This window comes from Protopterus annectens, chromosome 2.part1, assembly GCF_019279795.1.
Source record: "Protopterus annectens isolate FY-2018-M chromosome 2.part1, PAN1.0, whole genome shotgun sequence".
In the NCBI taxonomy this organism is placed as follows: Eukaryota; Metazoa; Chordata; order Ceratodontiformes; family Protopteridae; genus Protopterus; species Protopterus annectens.
The window spans coordinates 723,237,542-723,260,313 of NC_056729.1; the positions used below are offsets into that span (position 1 = coordinate 723,237,542).

The 22,772-nt window shown below is 41.7% G+C and overlaps 1 protein-coding gene across 3 annotated transcripts in view; it reads left to right on the forward strand.

The window, feature by feature from the left end:
* Window positions 1–22,772, forward strand: part of CTSO (cathepsin O) — a 466,290-nt gene that overhangs the window by 365,736 nt on the left and 77,782 nt on the right. For 2 of the 3 annotated variants that reach the window (XM_044062444.1, XM_044062446.1), the window contains one exon: window positions 11,372–11,464. The exons of the other annotated variant lie outside the window; for it this stretch is intronic. In XM_044062444.1, coding sequence (XP_043918379.1) covers window positions 11,372–11,464 — 93 coding nt within the window. The remainder of the gene's footprint in view (window positions 1–11,371; window positions 11,465–22,772) is intronic. 3 annotated transcript variants of the gene reach the window in all.

Consider the following 22,772-nt stretch of genomic DNA (forward strand, 5'->3'; position numbering starts at 1 on the left):
CAAGTCATCCACAAACAGTTTATAAAAAACGATTTGTGGATGCTTGATAATCTGCTTTTGTTCCCAGGCTACCATCACCAGATGTGCATACGAGTTCGCACAACTCGTACCCATTGCAACACCGTTCTTCTGTATGTAGCAATGATCATAAAAAATAAAGAGATTGTTTTCCAATACACATTCCAACAAGAGACACAAAAAATCAGTCCTACTGTTACTTAAATGCCCACACTCAACTAATAATTCTTTTACCATCATGATACCGGAGTCATTAGTGATGCATGTGAAAAGTGAGTCTACGTCCATAGTCACAAGAATTAACCCTTCAACGTGCCCCCTCAACTCAACAAAGTCATAGAGGCTAGTCAAAAAATGCTGTGCATCACGTATATTTCAAAAGGACATTGGCTCGGTTAGCCAACCTGCTCCAGACACAATAGGTCTGAAAGCAGGTTTATACAAGTTCTTGTGCACCTTGGGAAGTCCATAAATTGTGGGTATTTTTGGGTAATCAACCTTCAGATAGTCACACATATCAGCATTAATTAGCCCTAGTACTTTACTTACTATGCTTAATAGAATCCACAGACCCAGGATCAACCTTGGCATAAACATTACATAATGAATTAACAACAAATTAGTAACACACCCCGATACCTAGCTGTCACACTTCTATCTAGCAGATACATCAAAAACCTTAGCTATAGTAACAACAAATAAGTAAATATAAAACTAAAACACAACAACGTGCATAGGTTGTCAATTTATACACATAACATCATATTCACATTACATTGATCAAAGAAACTATATTAAACGTTAAAAACAAATCATTAAGCATAATGTCAATGCAATCTCACCAGATTTGAGAGGTCTGTGTTAAATGACCTTAAGCACAACACTGACATCGTGATACGACCTGCAGACAAGGGAGGTTCCCTTGTTGTGATGAACAGTGACTGTTATCTATGCACAATGTCAGATATGTTATCTAGTTATGTTTATGCCAAGGTTGATCCAGGGTCTGTGGATTCTATTAAGCATAGGCTTGATAATGTATGTGATGAGTGTAAAGTACTAGGGCTAATTAATGCTGATATGTGTGACTATCTGAAGGTTGATTACCCAAAAATACCCACAATTTATGGACTTCCCAAGGTGCACAAGAACCTTGTATAAACCTGCTTTCAGACCTATTGTGTCTGGAGCAGGTTGGCTAACCGAGCCAATGTCTATTTATTTGGACGCTGAGCTAGGTAAAGTCCTTTTGAAATATGATTATATATTACGTGATGCACAGCATTTTTTGACTAGCCTCTATGACTTTGAGTTGAGGGGGCACGTTAAAGGGTTAATTCTTGTGACTATGGACGTAGAGTTACTTTTCACATGCATTCCTAATGACTCGGGTATCATGATGGTAAAAGAATTATTAGTTGAGTGTGGGCATTTAAGTAACAGTAGGACTGATTTTTTGTGTCTCTTGTTGGAATGTGTATTGAAAAACAATCTCTTTATTTTTTATGATCATTGCTACATACAGAAGAACGGTGTTGCAATGGGTACGAGTTGTGCGAACTCGTATGCCAATCTGGTGATGGTAGCCTGGGAACAAAAGCAGATTATCAAGCATCCACAAATCGTTTTTTATAAACGGTTTGTGGATGACTTGTTTTTTTCTTTGGGAAGGTGATTTTACTTCATTAAGTCAGTTTTTTGAGAAGGTTAACAGTAGCCATCCTTTTTTGAAGTTCTCAATGGAGAACTCTAAGAGCAAGATTGACTATTTGGATGCTACTATCACTATCATCAATTCCAAAATAGATACAAGAGTATATAGGAAGAACTGTTATAGACCTTCCTTCCTACATGGTACCAGCATGCACGATTCTAATATCTTTGGCAACATTGTGAAGGGGCAGGCTGTGCTTGTGTCACGTTTATGTAGCAATGATGTTGCGTTAAAGTCCGAGCTCAATAGGCTTAGGACTGATTTTCTAGAAAGGGGGTACAATGTGTCCTTAGTTGACGCTAAGTTAAGTGAGACCATCCAACTTAGAGATACAATTGCGAAACCATACTTTTCTGGTAATAGACTATATTCTGCACGTGGGTCGTCCCATAAACATGGCCTAGCCTTAACTATTCCCTTTGGGAGCAACACTAATATAATAAAGCAAGTGGTGGCCAACAGTTGGAATATCCTAACAGCTGACACTACTACTAGGAAGATTGTGGGTGATGTACCCATTTTTGCACATAAGAATATGAGGAACCTTAAACAGCATCTATACTATAACAATATGGGAATGGGTCAAAGAGTACAGTCCAGTTTTGCCCTGCTAGAGACCAAGAAATGTGGCACTTGTGCACAATGTCCTTACGTGGATGAATCACGTTTCTTTAGGCACCCAGAAACGGGTGTGCTGTGGGAAATTAGGAACAGCAGCACTTGCCGCACTCGCAATGTGGTCTATGTGGCCTATTGCACAAAATGCTTTAAGTTCTATGTTGGGAAGACCAACAGAACTTTAAGAGAAAGAATTAGAGACCACATTTACTGTATTGAAAGGAAACATGAATACAGTGCCCTAGCAAAGCATATTCTAAATGAAGGCCCGGACCACAGTTTTAGCTTTCAGGTCCTACATGTGCAATATCCTAATGTTAGACTGGGAGATATCTACAACTTAACAGAACAAGCTGAATTAAGATGGATATTTAGACTAGGCTCCCATAGAGGGTATGGCCTTAATGAGAGTGTTACCATCAAGCCTACTTTAAAAGGTAGACCCTTGCGTTGATATATATTTTTATATGTCATAACTCTATATTACATATTGATTAAACGTTTATGTCATATTTTAATTTTAGCAATTTTTTAATAACTATTTAGTATTTTAGATGGTTAACCTATATAAACAGGATTCTTTTACAGTGTTATTTAACTTTAAGCATTGACATTATGCTTAATGATTTGTTTTTAACGTTTAATATAGTTTCTTTGATCAATGTAATGTGAATATGATGTTATGTGTATAAATTGACAACCTATGCACGTTGTGTTTTAGTTTTATATTTACTTATTTGTTACTATAGCTAAGGTTTTTGATGCATCTGCTAGATAGAAGTGTGACAGCTAGGTATCAGGGTGTGTTACTAATTTGTTGTTAATTCATTGCTGATTGGTTAATTGGCTAGTAAGAAGAGTATTTTAACTTGCTTTATTCATTTTATTTGTATCGTCTGAGGAAGCAGGGGTGTCCCTGTGAAAGCGCTTACGATTCTTTGCTACAATAAATTTGTGTATCCAGCTATTTGGCTCTTTCTCCTTGACTGTGTCTACACGCTTTGTTCTACAAGAACTTTTATTTGACATTGCTGCCTTCCATGGGTGATTTTATTGATACTCAAGGTTTTTCTTGTTCTTCTTTGGATCTATATATATATATATATATATATATATATATATATATATACGTACATATATAAATATATAAAATATAATGTTTGCATGCTTGTGTGTTGACATATATAATACTTATTTTCCTTGAATATACCATTATGGACGCTCATTTATTTATTTTCCAATGCACTTCCTAAACGTTTCAGCATAGTCTGAGAGGAGAAATAGGAATAAGCATTAGGTGTGTGTGTTTGTGTGTGTGTGAGAGAGAAAATGCCCCCATTTAATACACCTGGTGGCTAAGAGGTATTAAGGTTCAAACCCTGTACCTTCAGTACAGGGTGAAAAGAGCCTAAAGTCCCTAGCCGCCACCACTTGTGAGTGTTGTCCAGATTTTTTGTGCTAAGAGTTGAGAGCAGAATTTGTATTCCTCCATTATTGGATTTGTTTGTCCAGGTTTTTTTTTGCTACGAGGTTGAGCGCTATGGTGAGTGAGAAGTGAGAACTGATTTTGTATTCCCCCATTATTGGCTTTGTCCAGGTTTTTTGTGCTGAGAGGTTGAGAGCTATGGTGAGAAGTGAGAACTGAATTCACTAAATGATGGCCATTGAGTTCCAGTCTTCCTATTGTTCAGGAAATCTCTGATTTGGCATAGTGGTATGTTGCTCTCACTGTAGAGCATAGGGTCCTGGGTTCAAGACTTGCCAGTGAAATGCATGGTGGTAACACATTTTATTCTAGTAATTTTCCAAAGTTATACAAGCAATGTTTAAATTGTGTCCCTGTTTTTTTACCTTTTGTCCCCAACCCCCCCCCCAAAATGAAATTGAAAATAAGTGCGAGAAGCTGTGCAGGATGTCTATGGCTTACACTACTGTCATTCTATTTATAGTGTGGGTGTGGAACTAGGCTTTTATAATGGAAATGTTCTGAACTGGGCAGTTTTGTCATTATTGGTTCATACAATTAGCTTCATTGCCTACAGTGCAGCCTACTGGAAAAATGTTCAAACAAATTTAAAATGCACTCTGTCTAACAAGTGTGCTGTATTATACAAGGAAATATAACTTAATAAAAGTTAGGAAGGTGTATCAAAGAAAAGAACACCTGTATGTTTCTTGTTTTGTGTGCAAATTGCCAATGATTTGAAAACACCCAAAGGTAATCTTTATCCACCACTGGCCAGATGCATTTTCTTTGGATGTGGTGTGGGTTTCAGTGCTGTTTCAATGAATGTGAGTTTCAAGGGCAGAGAAGTTTTAATGCCAAGTCTATTTTCATTGTGAGACAGTATTGCTTTGTCTAGCAGATGCCTGTTAGTGTTTGTGCATTGTTGTGCTGCAAAATGTAAAAAAAATCCAAATAATCATTGTAGAAGTAAAGCAGTATGCACACATTAGTGTTTATGGTAAATGGGGCAAAATAGTCAGGTAATAGGTTCATACTAGGCTATCTGCCCTAGGGCATTTTATAAGCCTAGCCAGAGTATGTTTGGCTTTCGCCACCAATTTTAAGTTAATTTTGCTATGCCCTTTTTCGAGGTTAGTATACTGTGCCTCTGTCTAACAGTGACACAGAAGTGATACCCGGGGTAAACCTATGATCTCCCATCCACTCATCAAGATTCCTCTTGAAGAGAGTCAATGAGGGACTCTGCCTAACCTGGACTGGGATTTTATTCCAGAGTGAAGGGGAGCCTCTGGGTTATGAATCTGTCCCTCCAGCATGTCCTATTTATTTCAGTGCTGAGGTTCAAGTTTCTGGAGCGCGTAGCTCGATGGGATTTGGATTTTTTGAGGTGCAGCATGTCCCTTAATTCCGGGTTGGACATGGCTTTATACGTCAGGCACAGATCGCCTCTGAGCAGGCGGTATTCCACTGAGTAGAGCTTGGAGTTTCTTTAACCGGGCAGCATATGGCATCTGTTTGAGCCCTTTGATCCTCTTGGTGAGGTACTTTTGGGGTCTTTCCAGTTGCTGCAGGTGTTTGGTAAGGTACATCCCAAAAGGGGCATTGTACTCGATTATGGGCCTGATGAGGGATGAGTAAAGAGGCACGATGACCTCCCCTGATCTAGATGTGAATCCCTTCATGATTAGGTGAGCTGTATAAAATGTTTTTCTAACCACTTTGGCCACGTGCTTGTCAAATGAGAGATTACTATCAACTTGGTTCCCCAGGTCCCTAATTACTTCTTCTGTACTTAATGGATTACCACCTATGTGGTAATTTGTGGGCACTTTGTTTTTGCCAAAGGGGATGACTATACACTTTTTGGCGTTTAGCATGAAGCCATGGCTCTGGCACCAGTTTTCTGTTTCTATGAGGCCCTTTTGGAGGATGCTTCTGTCGGCTGGAGAGTCGATTATGGCGCCCAGTTTGCAGTCATCTGCGGGTCAGCCACAGTCCTTCCGTGTTGGCCTGTACCTCCGAGAAATATATATATCAAACAAGAGAGGTCCCAGGACTGAGCCTTGTGGGATGCCACTTGTAACTGGTTTGGAGTCTGACATGGCTCCAGCAATTCTAACCATGTGAGTTCTGTCGTCAGTTTGCAACCCATCTAGTGACATAGGGGTTTATATTTAAGCTGGTGAGCATATCTATAATGCCCGAGTGGGGTATTGTATCGAAGGCTTTTGCGAGGTCCAGGTAGGCTGTGTGGACCACCTTCCCTTCGTCACTGGCCTTGTTGACTGTTTCAAAGAAGTTGACCAGGTTTAAGAGGCAGGATCTGCCCTTAAAGCCGAACTAGGTAGGATCCAGTGTCTGTGGTCCCCAGTATCTTTATTTATGATGTCCATGATGATCCTTTCCATAGCTTTGCAGACCAAGCTAGTCAGGCTTATGGGGCAATAGTTTCCAGGGTCCTTTGAGGCACCACCTTAGTGGAGAGGGACCACTGTTGCTGTACGCCACTCTTTGGGTACATATCCTGTAGTAAGGCTGAGATTGAACAGTAGTTTTATGTTTGGGTTTTGCTCTACTTGGAGTTCATGTAGGGCGCAGCCCGGGACACCGTCTGGTCCCATTGATGCTGTGTTTTTTGCTTTGGAGAGGGCGGCTCTAACCTGAGAATCTGAGATGTCAGGGGGGCAGCACTCTGCTGGGGTAGATATTTGCCCTTTTGGTGGGGAGCGGGGGGGGGAGAAGTTTGCCCTGAACCTGTTAGCTAGGATGTTGGCAATGTCTGTGGATTCGGTGTATTTTTTGTCATTTTGGACTAATTCTGAGCATATCTGGGAATTCCCACACAGGTTCCTAATGTAACTAAGGAAAGCCTTGTGATTATCCTTAGTGTCCTGTGCAATTTTTCTCCTGAAGCTGGCCTTTAGACGAATTTAGGAGTGCCCGTAGTTTTTTGCTAATACTGATCAGAGATGCCTTCCCTTTTTGGAATTTTGCTCTATCATGTAGTAGCTTCCTCCTTCTATTGTATAGTTTGTTTATGGCTGGGGTCCACCAGACAGGATGTCTGCCTTTGGAGGATTGGGTCTTGGTTTTATTTGGGATTGCATGATCCATGCATTCCTGAAGGTGTTCATAGAATGCATTTATAAAGGATTCTGCGGTCTGGGCCGTATTTTCCACAGGCCCAGGGGTTTTGAAGGATTCCACCTCGGTTTTGAGGAGTGTGAAATTTGCTTTAGAGAAGTTTTTCACTGTGGTTTTCTGGGCAGGGGGTGGGGTCGGGATGTGAATATCCAGTTGGATTAGTTTATGGTCTGATCTTACCAGTGAGGGATACACTTCTGGTCTGGAGCATAGAGTCCCCATGTTGGTGATGATCAGGTCCAGTATGTTTTCCCCTCTTGTGAGAGTGGTAACAAGTTGTTCCATAGCATTTGAGTTTATGAATTCTAGGAACCTTTGGGCTAGGGTGTTGGAGCTAGAGTAATGCTCCCAGTCTATGTTTGGGTAGTTGAAGTCGCCCAATATAATGGTGTTTGGAGAGACCTTCATATTTTCCAGTGTTCTCAGGAAGGCTGAGTGGGGTTCCTGGGTTTGGGAGGGTGGTCTGTAGCAGGCTATAAACTGGAAGGCAGTTTTACCCACTGTTAGTTGCACATGGATAGTCTCTGATGCTTCGTGCTGTGCCACCAACCTGGAGGTGTGGGTATCTTTGAGTATTGATACTCCCCCTCCCTTTGTAGTTCGGTCCAAGTTTTGGGGCCGAAAAGCATGGTATGAGGTATAACCTGGTAGTGCTGGGGTGCTCTCGGGAGCCCTGAACCAGGTTTCTGTTACTGCACAGGTATCGATGTTCTCCATGCTAAGGAGAGTTTCGAGTGCATGCATCTTGAGGTTTAGACTTCTGGCATTGAGTAGCATTACTCTTAGTTTCTTATCCCTTGTAATACCTATGGAGGTGGGTTTGTCTTTTGAACCTTGCCTAAAAAAGGCACTATGGGGGTAGCAAGAGCCTTTGCCAATATCTGAAAGCCCAGGAGTGACCGGTGCAAGCCGTCCTTAGAGAAGCATCGTGGCTTGTCGAGCATATCATCCCAGGCTGGCAGGCATTGGATCCCCTTTGAATGACACCAATACTTAAGCCAATTGTTGAAATTGATCATCTTGTCTTCATATTTTGGCATCATTCTTGGTGAGGGTAAGATGCTACTCAAGGTCAGGGTCTCATACCGGCCTGGGCTACATGCTCAGAGAGCTCCTCTGTCTCTTTACATGTAGTCCAGGGAGGTACATCTCGGGTCATTCACACCAGCATGGACAATGACTGAGTCATATTTGTACTTGCCTTGGAGTGACCTGAGTGCTTGTGTTATGTGGCGGATCCTAGCGCCCGACAGACTGCTCACCATGACCTTCTCCTTGTTCAGCCTGGTGAGCGGGACGTCAGTGTGCCTGACGATAGTCACCTATTACAAGTGTATCAGGTGTGTTGTTTAGCCTTAAGGGCTGTGACTGTTTGGCACACTGGCTTTGTGAGCTATGTGTTGCACGTGTTTTGTTTTGGGGTAGCGGTTGCTTGGGTGTCTGCTTTGGAGGTCTCTGCTGCTTAGGCAGATCTTTATTTAGAGCCTCCATGTATGTTTTTGTGTGATTGTGTGTTTGGTTTGCTGTCATGGTAGGTCTGTGTGAGACTGGAATTGTAGTGAGTGTGGTTTCCTTCTCCTCCTGACTGGTTATGCCAGTACTGAGTTGAGAGAGCTTAGCCTCCAGTTTGGCTATAAAGTTGCATCTCTCACATGTGTTGGAATTTGTTGGGAGGAGGAGAGGGTTGTCTGTGTACATGAGGCAGTTGTAACATTGCCTCAAGATTCCCAGATTCACCAGCTGGACCAGAGAGGAGATTGACAACTGACCTTTGGACATGCTAGAATAGTATTGGGAATTCCTTTATAATTGAAAATAAGGGCCAGTGGGGAACAAGGTACTCAAGGGGAGATTGTGATGGTGTAGTGCTTTTAATTTTTTAGTGCTGACTTGTATAATTGCTTAGTGAGCAAGTGCCTGGTAACTTAAGTGCAATGTGTTACAGGTAACTTAAATGCAAAAACGACAAACAGTAACTTTCTTTCAAGTGAAACAAGGAAGTAAGTACAGTAAGCAATGCAGATATCACTAGGGATCCACAGAAGCTCTGAAGAGCCGCGTTTTAGGTGGAATTAGCGTTCCAGGGAAATAACAAGCAAACAAACAACAACCATACAAAGCTAGATTCAGCAGGCCTGGATCTAGTCTATGCTACAGCAAACAAGGTGTACCAATTTCAGTAAGAAACAGTTCAAATATGCAGGCACTATAAACCTTTAACCAGAAATTCCCAGCTCAGAAGGGCAGAGTCCAGCCTCTCCTCCCACAAGAGTGCAGACCACGAACCGTCTTAATGTAAAATAACTGGCCTGAAGCCCAAGTGCTTAAACCAGAACTAATACACTTTTAGAATAACAGACACTGAGCTCTCAATCAGCAGTTCCCAACTTAGAAGGATGTAAGCTACCTGTCCTGCCACCACAGTGCATGCCACAAACCTTCCTAATGTAAAACAACTGGTCTGAAGCCTAAGTGCTTAATCCAAAAGACTTAGAATGATAGCTACACTTTAATCAAGTTACTACCAAGCAGTAATAGATACAGTTGAATACTTTAAAGAATGCCTGTATTAGTGCTCAAGTTATACAAACAAAGCTAGTTTCAGCAGGCTTGGATCTATTCTATGCTACAGCAAACAAGGTGTACCAATTTCAGTAAGAAGCAGTTCAGTTATGCATGCACTATAAGCCTTTAACCAGAAATTCCCAGCTCAGAAGGCCAGAGTCCAGCCTCTCCTCGCACAAGAGTGCAGACCACGAACCCTCTTAATGTAAAATAACTGGCCTGAAAGCCCAAGTGCTTAAACCAGAATTAATACACTTTTAGAATAACAGACACTGAGCCCTCAATCAGCAGTTCCCAACTTAGAAGGATGTAAGCTACCTGTTCTGCCACTACAGTGCAGACCACAAACCCTCTTAATGTAAAACAACTGGTCTGAAGCCCAAGTGATTAAACTAAAAGGCTTAGAATGAGTTACACCAAGCAGTAATAAATACAATTGAGTACTTTTAAGATGACGCAAAAGCAAAATAAAGTAGGAACGTTTTTTTTTTCCAGAAAAGTAGCAAAAGCAGTAGTAAAAACAATTCTCATGCAGTGCAAGCTGGCACACTTGAGTATGTAGCAATATTAGTCCACACACAGTTTGAAAAAATGTAATTAAATTAAAAAGGGCTAAAAGCAAGTGCAGAAAGGGTTTATTAGGTAGAATGCGGTAAAGAGATGGGACTGGGGGAGTGTCCTAGATCAAATCTACAGTGGGGCGGGCACTGCAAAAGCCACCAAATTTAAACTACAACCAAGAACAAGGAGGGGGGGTGGGGGAACAGTTTCAACACAGATGTGAGAAATGTGCAAATTATAAAGCCAAAAAATATATACTGATCTCTATATATTTGCAGAGCAGTAAGACCATATCTAAGCAACAATTTAGCTCTAATACAGAATAATACAGAAAAATATACTCAGCTCTATATATTTGCAGATAGTCTTGTAAGGCGCTCTCTCAAACGAAGTTTCCAGTTTGAATGCAGATTGTTAGTTAATAGGGCACACACACCAGCTATAAAGCCAATTATATCAGCTGAAGACAAGGCAGAAAATGAGGGGGGGGTGGGGGGAACAGTTTCAGCACAGATGTGAGGAATGTGCAAATTATAAAGCCAAAAAAATATATACTGATCTCTGTTTATTTACAGAGCAGTAAGACGACCAATATCTAAGCAACAATTTAGCTCTATAATACAGAAAAATTTACTCAGCTCTATATATTTGCAGATAGTCTTGTAAGGCTGCCTCTCAAACTAAGAATGGGACATTGGAATGGCTGCAGGAGGACTAGTGCCATGTTTTGGTTGTCTGGTATTCAGTTTGCATTTGAAAGTTGGTATCCCACAATTTCATTGGAGTGGGTGGGGTTATGTACTTATGTATGCAAATTAGATGTTAATCAGCGTACAGATTTGTACCTATTTTTCATGGGCCTTGTCCAAATTTTTGATGTTTCCAGGTTGAGAAGTATGCTGGGAACTAAAGTCGGGTGGCATGATGCCAGGGTAATCCTAAGGCTAGGCATGTAAAGGCCCTAGGGCCATTAGCGTAGTAAACACCTATGAACAATGCATCTTTGTTTCTGTGCACAGTAACTTCACATGCTCATCGGCATAGCCTTAGTTGTTTTTTAATCTTTCCTAGAGGGATATTCTGTCACTTACTGTTAACAGGCAGTGCTAAGATGCCACCTGTTAACGTTAAGTAATAAAACCATTTGACTGTAGAAAGCATTATAAGGTTGTTAAAAGCTGACAGGCATTGGGACTATAACAGTGACACTCACATTCATAGTTGTATAATTACATATGAATGTTAATTGTTTAATATTGCTCAAATTCTTTGTTTTTTTTCAGGTGATGTGCCATACTGGATAGTGAAAAACTCTTGGGGTACCACATGGGGATTAGATGGCTATGTCCACATTAAAATGGGAGCAAATATTTGTGGTAAGTTTATGTATCAACTCCTAACTGGATGTAGTGGATGACTGGAATGTGCAAGCTTACAAATTATAATTCTGGCACAGTTTCAGTACTTTAAAGTATATGCATAAGTCTGTGATGACAGAAGGCGGCTTATATCCTTTAAGCCTGTCTTGTTTGTTCCTTCATTTCATTCCATTTGTTTCAACTAGTTCTCTGCATCTGGTTCTCCATTTTCTTGCCTTTTGTTTTTTGCCAGTCACCTTTCCTTCAGTACTCCGTTGTACGTTATTGCCCCTTCTTACTAAAGGTTGCAGAACAAATCCTTTGTGTGAGCAGTAAATACCTAAATGTAATGAACATGATCCAAAATAATATTCAGGAAAAGCATGCTAGTCTGCCATCTGAAGTGCACCTACTTCATCACATAAGTGTCAGTGGGTTAAGTACATATGGGAATATTTCATATTTTCATAACTGCTAGCAAGTAACTATCAATATCTCCAGTATAACATATTGAAATTGCACATTGGCAATGTATTTTCTTTCTCCCACCAAGGCATTTTACATCATGCCCCTTAATATCATGCAAATCTGTCAGTTATGAAAATATGAATAATAAGGAGAAATCCATGTTTAGCTACTCCACTGCAGAACATCCAGGATTAACAATCCTAGTGAGATTTTCTTCTGTGCACCTTGCACTTTCTAATACTACCTATTACTAGCTTGTGACTCAAGTAGACAAGGAAGCCAAACCAAACAAATTGGGATGCCATAATGAGCTATATGTGGTTTAAGTACACAGAAAATGTGCTTTGGGCTTAAATGAGTTAATATTCCTAAAACTGGATGACTTACAAACCATTGCATGGCATCTGATGAAACCTTAGATAAGGGTGAAGTAAACTGTCCGTGATATTTGTACTCTTAAGTTACACATCTTGAGAGAGATTCAGGGCTATTTATATTGTTAGTTATGCAAATAAACATAATTCTACGAGTTTCTTTATCTCAGTCCAAGCACACACACCACAGAAAGGAACGTTTTGCTGTCAGGTGAAAGCTTATATCTGGCTAACAAAACTTAGTTAACAAAATACATCCAGGTTGTACAGGTTCTAGGATATTACAATTTGTGAAACATTAAAGGAAATATTATTTTGGGCTGGTGTGCATAATATATTATAACATTGATGTGGCAAAAGGCTGTGGGTTCTTCTCCCACAGTATGTAGATGTATTGCTGATATTGTACTGTTGTACTTTTAAAGGGGATGGATGCTGCAGTCCTGAGAATATCCCCCTTTGGAGGAGATACCTAGTAACTGTAAGCATGTTATCCATTTTACTATCCATTCCCTATTGCAGTATTAAGGCTTGTCATTTGTGTAATGTAGCAGACAATATGTTAAGTTGTCAATCTCGCCTTCATTCTTGCTGGATGCTCCGACTTGGCCGAATACTAAAGCTCGAGAGCTATTTTTACCGGCTCGAGGCTATCCTATGTCCCATAATGCTAGGCGAAATATACGCAGATCTCGTTTGCCACTTAGCTACGAGGTTGTGTTTTCACCGGCTCCAGGTCGTATATTTTTATTGATAACTTTTGAGGTACGTTTTAATCAGTTTTTTATCCTTTTTTGTTCCTTTGTTATCAGTGTAGTTAGCGACTAGTCTTTCCTCTCCCCTTTTAGTTATCTCCCTTTTTCTCCACCCTTAAGGTGGTTGGGCCTCTGACCCTCCCCTTGTAGTACAGTTTTCCCCAGGTTGTTCTGTGTGTGTGTGTGTGTGTGTGTGTGTGTGTGTGTGTGTGTGTGTGTGTGTGTGTGTGTGTGTGTGTGTGTGTGTGTGTGTGTGTGTGTGTGTGTGGAATTCTGTCCTACTTGGTGGTAGTTCCCTTTTTTATAGTAATTGTTATTATAGTTTAGGGTATTGTGTGCTGTTTTTGTTCAGTATGTCTAAGGATACTAAGGTATCTGGTTTCAAGAAGTGTGACTCGTGCTGTCAGAAGATGTCTCTGACAGATGGTCACACTTCTTGTGTGTATTGTTTGGGCCCTCTGCACCTGGAGGACTCTTGTTCCATCTGCCATGCTTTTAGCCCTAGAGTCCTGCAGGAGCGCAGATACAAACCTATACTTAAAGGCTTGTTAAAGCTTGAAGATTCCCCGGCTAAGACTATGGCTGGGAAACCTTCAAAGCCCTCCAAATTGTCGGCTCCATGTTCGGAGCCGGCGCCGAGCGGTGCTCTTACTGCCTCGTGGGTTCCGGCCAGAACAGAGGCATCTAGACCTCAGTCGGCTCCAACTTTAGTGTCAGAGCCATCCCCGAGCAGAAAGCGCTCCAGGTCTCCGTCCCTCGAGTCGGTTAGATTGGCTCCGAAGTCTCTACTCTTGTCGGAGTGGAGCCATAGATCTCATTCCTCTAGGTCTTCCAGGCTTTCGGACCATGACTTCGAGAGGGTAGTCAGCCGGCTTTTAAAGTCGCAGGCACTGGCCCAGTTGCTACATAGCCGGTCTCAACAGACAGGGGCTACCCCTTCGCCCACTCAAGTTCCTCCTCCGACTACCCTGCTGAGTTTGGAGCCGGAGGCCGTCGAGATGAGTACTGTGGGGGCGTCGAAACCGATCCCCCTGTTGGTTCCTTTGTTGGCTCCATCCTTGGAGGGATCCGGGCGCCGAGACTCCCTCGTCGGCTCCGGGGGGGGTGAGTGGCATCGGACCCTCGTCCGACCCCACTCTCCCTCTCGGAGCTTCGGCGCAGGTGAGTTTGGCCCTGACATCGGCCTTGGAGCCGTCCCTCTCAGTGCCGGGGGGAGTTCTCATCTCCTCGGAGTTGGGTCCTTCTTCTCTGCCTGACAGGGGCGCCTTTGAGGTAATGAGGAGTGTGCTGACTCCTATACCAGCACCAGTGTCGGCCTCCTCGGCCCCTCCCTCCACTGCCTGCTTCGGCCCCTGCCTACCCTCCTGACCCCAAGCGAGGAGAACAGACGCTCCAGGCTGCCCCATTGCGCCTTTCTTCCTCTTCCGAGGCCTCCCCTGACCCTGCGGGGGAGCCCCCTCGGAAGAGGACATGTAAGAGGAAACATGTTGACTCTCCTGAGTGAGTGACATCTGACACCGACCTGGATGATTCGGAAGGGTCCCCAAGGGTCCCCCTCCGAGGATGTCTCCTTCTCTGACATCTTAGAGATCCTCAGAGGGGGAACTGGTCTGCCCTTAACCCATCCGAGGGCGAGTCGGTGTACCTGGATGCCTTTGGTTCTCGCCCTTCCACCTCCTGGTTGTCCCCGCCTTTCGACCCACTTATGGAAGTAGTGGCTCAGAAGGCGTGGACGGCTTCGAATACTATGGAAACAACTCCCCGGAGGCCCACAAAATTTATTACTGCTCCCACAGATAAGCAGTTTCATTCCAAGGGTGTCCTCGTGGATTCCATGGTAGAGGCGGCAGCCACTAAGAAGGAGTTGGGTGACCCTTCAGTACCTGTCCATCCTCCTAATAAGGAATCTAGGACGATGGGTAGGTACGGCAAGCGGATGTTTTCCTCAGCGACCTTTGTTATGTGGTCGCTGAATTACTTATGCCATTTCACCCGACTTCAGAGGGACCTTCTCAAGGAACTGGGTGAAACATTGCAGGACCTAACAGCTGTGGGGTCTCAGGAAAAGATCAACTCCCAGCTTGGGACCCTGAACTCTATCATCAACTCTTCCATGCGGCTCATCTCTTATGCAGCCGATGGAGCGAGTAGATCCGCAGGTACGGGTGTTGCTCTAAGGAGACACGCCTGGATGCGGCTCTGCAATTTTGCTGACCCCTTCAAGGCATCATTCACCTAACACCCCCTTTGATGGTTCTGCTGTTTTTGGACCTCAAGTGAAGGACACCTTAACCAGGTGTGAACAGGAAGGCAAGACTCTCTCTGCCGTGGGAGTCTGGTTTTCCGCCCCTTCTAGACCGTATCCTAAGGGTCAAAAGGGCGGGAAGATGTGGTTCCGCAGACCTCAGGGAGTTCTGCCGGACGCACGTGGTGAGCTTCCCTCTAGAAGCAAAGGAGGGAATAATAACACACGCTGCCCTAGGGGCAAGGGGGGGGGGTCCGCAGAATCAGGGTAGCAGAGAATCTTTCTCTGACCAACCCTTTCAGCACCCCTGAGGAGCTGCCCGACTGTCCACCTTCGGAGGCAGTCGGGGGAAGACTTTTGCTGTACCCAGAAGCCTGGTTCTCCCTTACGCAGGACAGATGGGTACGGTCGATCATATCCGAGGGTTACAAAAATCCTTTTATCCACACCCCACATCAACCAAAAGGGCCTCTTCCAGAAGTTCCACCCGGTCTGAGAGACTAAGCAGCACTAGAAATTTCAAAGCTGCTTTTAAAAAGAGCCATCCAGCCAGTCCCGGCAAACCAACAAGGATCCGGAATCTACTCCAAATTCTTTTTGGTACCAAAAAAGACAGGGGACTGGAGACCTATTTTGGATCTCAGCAGACTGAACAAATCGGTTCAAAGAACAAAATTCCGGATGGTCACGCTACAGTCCATTCTTCCCTTTCTGGGTCAGGACAATTGGATGTGCTCTCTAGACCTTCAGGATGCGTACTACCATATCAAAATGAACAGGCGCTACAGGAGGTTTCTCCGCTTCCGGCTGGGAGCCAGTTGCCATCAATTCAGAGCCCTGCCCTTTGGCCTCCCCACAGCCCCCAGGGTGCTTACCAAATGCATGGCAGTGGTTGCGGCTCACTTGAGACGTCGAGGATTCCAGGTGTTTCCATATTTGGACGACTGGCTCCTTACTGCCACCACCAGGCATCAGCTTCTTCAAGCCAGATTACGCTGTAAAAACCTGCACAGCACTAGGCATCTCTATAAATTTCAAAAAATCTACCTTCTCGCCTTGTCAGCATATTACCTTCATAGGCGCCGTGTTAAACACGGAAGAGTTGTCAGCAAAACTTCCTACACAAAGAGTATACAACATTCGCAGTCATGTTCAAGTCTTGCTACAAGAGGACAGGGTCCAAGCCAGGTTTGTACTGAAAACGCTTGGTCTGATGGCTGCATTAATCACCTTGCTCCCCCTAGCTCATTTTCATATGCGGATACTACAGTGGATGCTTTTTTCCCAATGGTCCTTTCAGCAGCTTCCCATGTCACACAAGATTCTCATCACTCAGTCTTGCAAACGACACCTATCGTGGTGGATGGACTCACCCCAGGTGCTTCAAGGCAGACCGGTTGTTCTCCCCCCGCCGGTTGCCACCGTGACAACGGACGCCTCCCTGATCGGGTGGGGGTGGCATTTTCAGGGCAGGACAGTCCAGAGCACATGGCAACCCTTAGAGTGCCACTTGCACATCAATGTCCTGGAGATGAGAGCGGTCCAGTTGGCATTGCAGGCTCTCCAGCACTCTCTTCCCACTGGAAAGATTGCAATACAGACAGACAATATGTCTGTAGTATGGTACATCAACAAACAGGGCAGAACCAGGTCCTACCCTCTTTGTCGGGAAGCACTCAGACTTTGGCAAAGGGCGATCTCTTCTCAGCGTTTTCTGGTAGCAAAACACATTCCCGGGAAGTCCAATGTCATAGCAGACAGGCTGAGCAGGGACATTCTCATGCCCTACAAGTGGTCTCTCAACCAACTAGTAGTGGACCAAATCTTCAGAAAGTGGGGTCAGCCTTGCTGCGACCTTTTCGCAACCCCTCAAAACAGCAAGTCAAGACTTCTTCACCCTCTTCCGGGCCTCTCTCCCAGAGACGCTCTAGTCCATGATTGGCCCAGGGGTCTCCATTATGCTTTCCCCCCTTTTCCCTTAATCACTCTGTTAGTCCAGAAAGCAACTGCCTTGCGATCCAGGATGATCCTCATTGCCCCTTACTGGCCCTGACAAGTCTGGTTTCTGTTCCTACAACGTCATCTATTGGAGCAGCCCTGGCATCTGGATCCTGTGCCAGACCTTCTGACCCATCAGTCAGGCAGGCTGCACCAATCCCTGTCATCTCTCAACCTCACAGCTTGGTTGCTCCACTTCCAACCCTAGCCAGACTTCCCTTAATCTCCCAGTTAGTATGTCAGATTATCCTTGCTTCTCACAAGTCTAACATCAGAAGGACGTAGGCAAGTAAATGGAAACGTTTGTCTATTTGGGCAGAAAGGAACCAAGTTGATCCCTTTACTGCCCCTGTCCAAACAGTTCTAGATTTTCTAGCGGAACTCTTTCAAAAAGGTTCCTCTTCAGCCACTATCAAAGTCCAGTTGGCGACTATTGCGAATTTCCATGTTGGCTTGTCAGAGTCTAGTATGTCTCATAAGCTCTGCAAAGCTTTTCTGAAGGGTACCCTATTACTTAGGCCCCCAGTCAAAGACCCTCCTCCACCATGGGATCTAAATTTGGTACTGTCGTCTTTAATTCTACCTCCTTTTGAGCCTGCTGCCTCCTGCTCGTTAAAACTGCTCTCGTGGAAAACACTTTTCTTGGTAGCTATTACCTCAGCCAGAAGGGTTTTGGAGTTACAAGCACTTTCTGTCCGCCCCCCTTATCTTGTTTTTCACAAAGATAGAGTGGCTCTTAGGACAAATCCATCCTTTTTACCTAAGGTACTCTCAGAAAAAAATTTGAATCAGACCATTGATCTCCCAGTTTTCTTTCCAAATTACACTGATAGAGCGGAGAGAAAATTACATTGTTTGGATGCCCATAGGCAACTACGTCTCTATCTGGATAGAACCAAGCCAACGAGAAAATCAGAGCAACTCTTCTTGTCTTACGCCAAAGGGAAGCAGGGCCTTCCGGTTTCTAAAGTGACCTTGTCAAGATGGTTGACCTCTCTTATAACCTATCAGTTGAGGCATAAGAAGCTCCCTACCAAGCCTAGAACTCATTCAACTAGAGCATTAGCTTCCTCAGTTGCTTTTCAGGCGAGATTACCTATGGACTCTATTTGTGCAGTGGCCACATGGCCCTCTCCTCATACCTTCATCTCTCATTACAAACTGGATATTGCCTCCAGAAATAGGGCTGATTTTGGTTCCACTGTACTCAAGAGTTTGTTCCATTGAGCCACCCAGGACTAAGGTGCTAGGGACGCTGTCCCATCCAGCAAGAATGAAGGCGAGATTGACAACTTAACATTAAGAAGTTATGTACTTACCATAATGTTCCATGTTAGTTGTCTTCTTCTCGCCTTCTTTCTTGCGTCCCACCCTCCATCCCCCTAGCCTGGAAAGACCTAGAGTATTGGGTGAGTTTTTCTTTGTCACCAGGATCATACCTTCAGCTAGAGCTCTTCTTCCCCTTTGGTAGCCCTGTTGACAAGCGAGCTGTAGGGTTTATAATTCTACATAGCTCTCAATTTTATCTTTTTCTAGTGGTGGGACATGTCTGTCCATATTGTTCGCTATCAAACGAGATCTGGGTGTATTTCGCCTAGCATTATGGGACATAGGATAGCCTCGAGCCGGTAAAAATAGAAGGTTGAGTAGACTTTTATGATGGAAATGTTCTCAGTTGGGCAGTTTTTATCATTATTGGTTCATACATTTTGTTTCATTGCTTACTGGAAAATGTTAAAAACAGGTTTAAAAAGTGCTCTAACAAGTGTGCTGTATTATACAAGAAGTTTAATTTAATACAGTCTGGAAGATGAATCAAAGAACACATGTATGCTTACATGCTCCTAAATATGTGTGCAAGGAACCAGTGATTTGAAAACAGCCCAAAGGTAAACTTTATCCACCACTAGCCAGATGCTTTTTCTTTGAATGTGGGTTTCAGTGCTGTTTCAATGATTGTGAGTTTCAAGGGCAGGGAAGTTTCTGTTTTCATTGTAAGACTGTATTGCTTTGTTTAGCAGATGTGTATTAGTGTTTGTGCTATAAAATTTAAAATAAAAGTTTTAAATGAAATCCAAATAATCACTGTAGAAGTAAATGATAAAGCGGTATGCACATTACTGTTTATGGTAAATGGGAGGAAATGGGAAGAAATAGCCAAGTAATGGGACACTGGAATGGCTGCGGGGGGGGGGCTGTGTATGGGAGGGCCCCATTTGATCATGATTTTGTGAGGTGCAGCACAGGCTCTAGCTATCCCACTGCCTGCTTGCTTGGTAATTAGCATGTAGAAAAGAGCATTTCAGATGTGTGAAGGCAGTGCATTTTGTTTGGGTAGATCAGCTGAGGGAGGTTCAGATAAATTCATTATTAAGGTACTCTGTTAGTACCCATCTGACAACTCTGCATACAATATGTACATAAAACTGTAATTTTAAATAACAGAGAAAGGCTTTCTTATTCATTCCATTTTTGTAGTTCAAGCAAATGAATCCGACCTTAAACTAGGAGGCAGGGCAGGAGCTGAAATGTAGTGCAACTCGCTTGGTATGTAGAAAAGAGCATTTCAAATGTGTGATAATAGTGCATTTTGTTCGGGTAGATGATCAACTGAGGGAGGTTCAGACAAATTCATTATTAAGGTACTGAGTTAGTACCCAGCTGACAACTGCGCATAAAATATGTACTTAAAACTGTAATTTTAAATATCTGAGAAGGGCTTTCTTATAAAGTTCCAGTCAGACAGTAGTCTCATAGAATAATTTTCTGTTATCACATACTGAAATCTATTCTGAAAGAGGTATGATGTTTCTTTATCCCCAAAAATGAAGGAGCTTAGACAGGATGTGTATTATTTATATATACAACCAAAAATAAAAAATAGTAGAGAATCCAAATAATACGACCAGATGAAAGATCCAACACTATTTGTTAGTCTCTCTAGCGCCTCGGCTCACGCCTTCAAGGAGAATAACTACACAGAACATTTCATGAGTATTTATATCATCTAAGAGCAATAATTAAACAATCAATTAAACAATCAAACAATTAATCAGAAATTCATTAATTCATAAAACACTCTCCAATTACATTCCACATTTATACCACTAGGTGTCATCGTGCCATATTTTAATATAAAAACAGTCTCTTTGTATAAAAGTTTTTGCTTAACCAAATCACTATTATTATCTATTATAATATGTTCTAAAACTGTTGCTAACAAACCGTCTGGTTGACTATTATGATAATCTTTAAAGTGCATAGCGAAGGGGCTTTCTACTTTCTTATTCTTTATATCCCTTATATGTTCCTGAAGTCTAACTTTGAATGCTCTTTTACTTTCTCCTATATAAAACAGTCCACAGGGACATTTTAGTGCATATACCACTACTACTGTATTACAAGAAAATTTACCACAAGGTTTAAAATTTCTACCATTTATATGTTCAAATGTTCTACTTATATATTGGCAGGAGATGCACTTGCCACATTGATATGTACCCATTAATCCTATCTCTAATTTTAAATTATCATTAGGTCTAGAGTATCTGGCATGTACCAGCATGTCTTTAAGATTTCTGCCTCTCCTATAAGAGAATGTGACATTTCTTGGAATTATTTCTAACAAATCTTTATATTTAAATAAAAAGGCCAGTACATTTGTACTGCCTTTTTAACTTCTTCTGTTATTAAATCATACATCAAAACCATAAACATTTGCTTATCAGAATAATTATTTTTTTCTTTTTTGGCCTTACTTTTTTTATTTCCATTTATATGTAATTTGTTACTTCTTGCTCTTTGCAAAGATACTTCTACTTCTTTTTTATTATAACCTCTTCTAATAAATAACTCTACGGACTTCCTTAGTTCTATTTCTAACTCATCACTATTATTGCACAACCTCATAATTCTAATAAATTCCCCATATGGTAAAGATTTTATGAGATGAGATGGATGATAGCTTTGTCCATCCAAAAAATGTAAATTATTTTCAAATTTTATATAAATTTTAGTGGCTATTTTACCATTGTCCCTACCTTCCAAAGTTAAATCTAGAAAATTTACTTTATTGCCCAATTGAAAGCCATCAAACTCTAAACCAAACTGATTTTTTTGTAAATTATTTTTAAAAACTTCTATGTCATCTATACCACCCTTGCATATGAAAATCAAATCATCAATATATCGATGGTAACTCACTACATATTTTTTAAAAAATTCTAACTGATACAAAAATTCTAATTCAAAAGAATTCATTAGCACATTCGCATACATCGGGGCAAAACTTGCCCCCATAGCTGTGCCCTTCAATTGATGAAATAATTGACCGTCAAAATAGAAATAGTTATTTTTAAGACAAAATTCCATTAGTTCATTAATATAAAAAGACTGAGGATTATCACCTAATATTTTTCTTAATGCTCTTAATCCATATTCATGTCTAATGCTTGTATATAAACTTTTTACATCAGCTGTAAACCAAAACATATCCTGTGTCCATGTTATTAAAGAGATTTTATCCAGAAATTCAAAGCTATCTCTAATATATGATGTTTGCTTAACAACATAAGGATGTAGGAAACTGTGTAAAAAAAATTCCCATATTATGTAAAAAGTAATTACATGCCGATACAATTGGACGTCCCGGAGGAAAAATAGCATTTTTATGTACTTTTGGTAAGCAATAAAATAAGGCTATCTCACAATTATTTGTCTTAAACTTCTTCATTACATCATCCTTTGTAAAATATCCTAGTCTAAGTCCTTTATGCAATAAATCATCAAACTGTTTTAATGCCTTATTATATATTTTAACATCACATTTTTTATAGGTGTTAATGTCATTAAGATGTTCTAAACACATTTCAGCATACTGAGTATAATGCATAAGTACCACTTTATTTCCTTTATCTGCTGGCTTTATTACTAATTCGTGATTATTAATTAGAGTTTGCAGAGCCTGCCACTCTAATTTAGTCAGGTTATATTTAATTTTGTATTTGCTAGCTTCAAAGGTATTATATATTTCTTCTACAGCAAAATCAATCATTGCTGCGAAGTTTTTTATGCCCTCATGTGTAAATGGAGGAACAAAAGCACTTTTAATTTTCACTCTAGATGTATCCAATCTACTATATGCAGTATAATTAACTATATCCAAATTATCAGATGAACAAGAATAAAAACTGTCATCAGAATCATCAGAAGACGTTATTGATATCACATTACTATTCTCGTTATCAAAATTATAAACACTTTTACCCCGAAAAAAAGCAGCTAAATGCAGTTTACGTATGAACCTATAGATATCACTCTTCAAAATATGTACACGAGGTAAAACTGTAGGAATGTATTTTAAACCATGATTAAGAACTGAGACAGTTTCATTATTTAAATCAATACCACACAGATTAGTGATATATGTAGTGTCCACATTAGTATCAGTAACTGTTTGAAAAATGTCATTAATTTCTTCTGGTTCG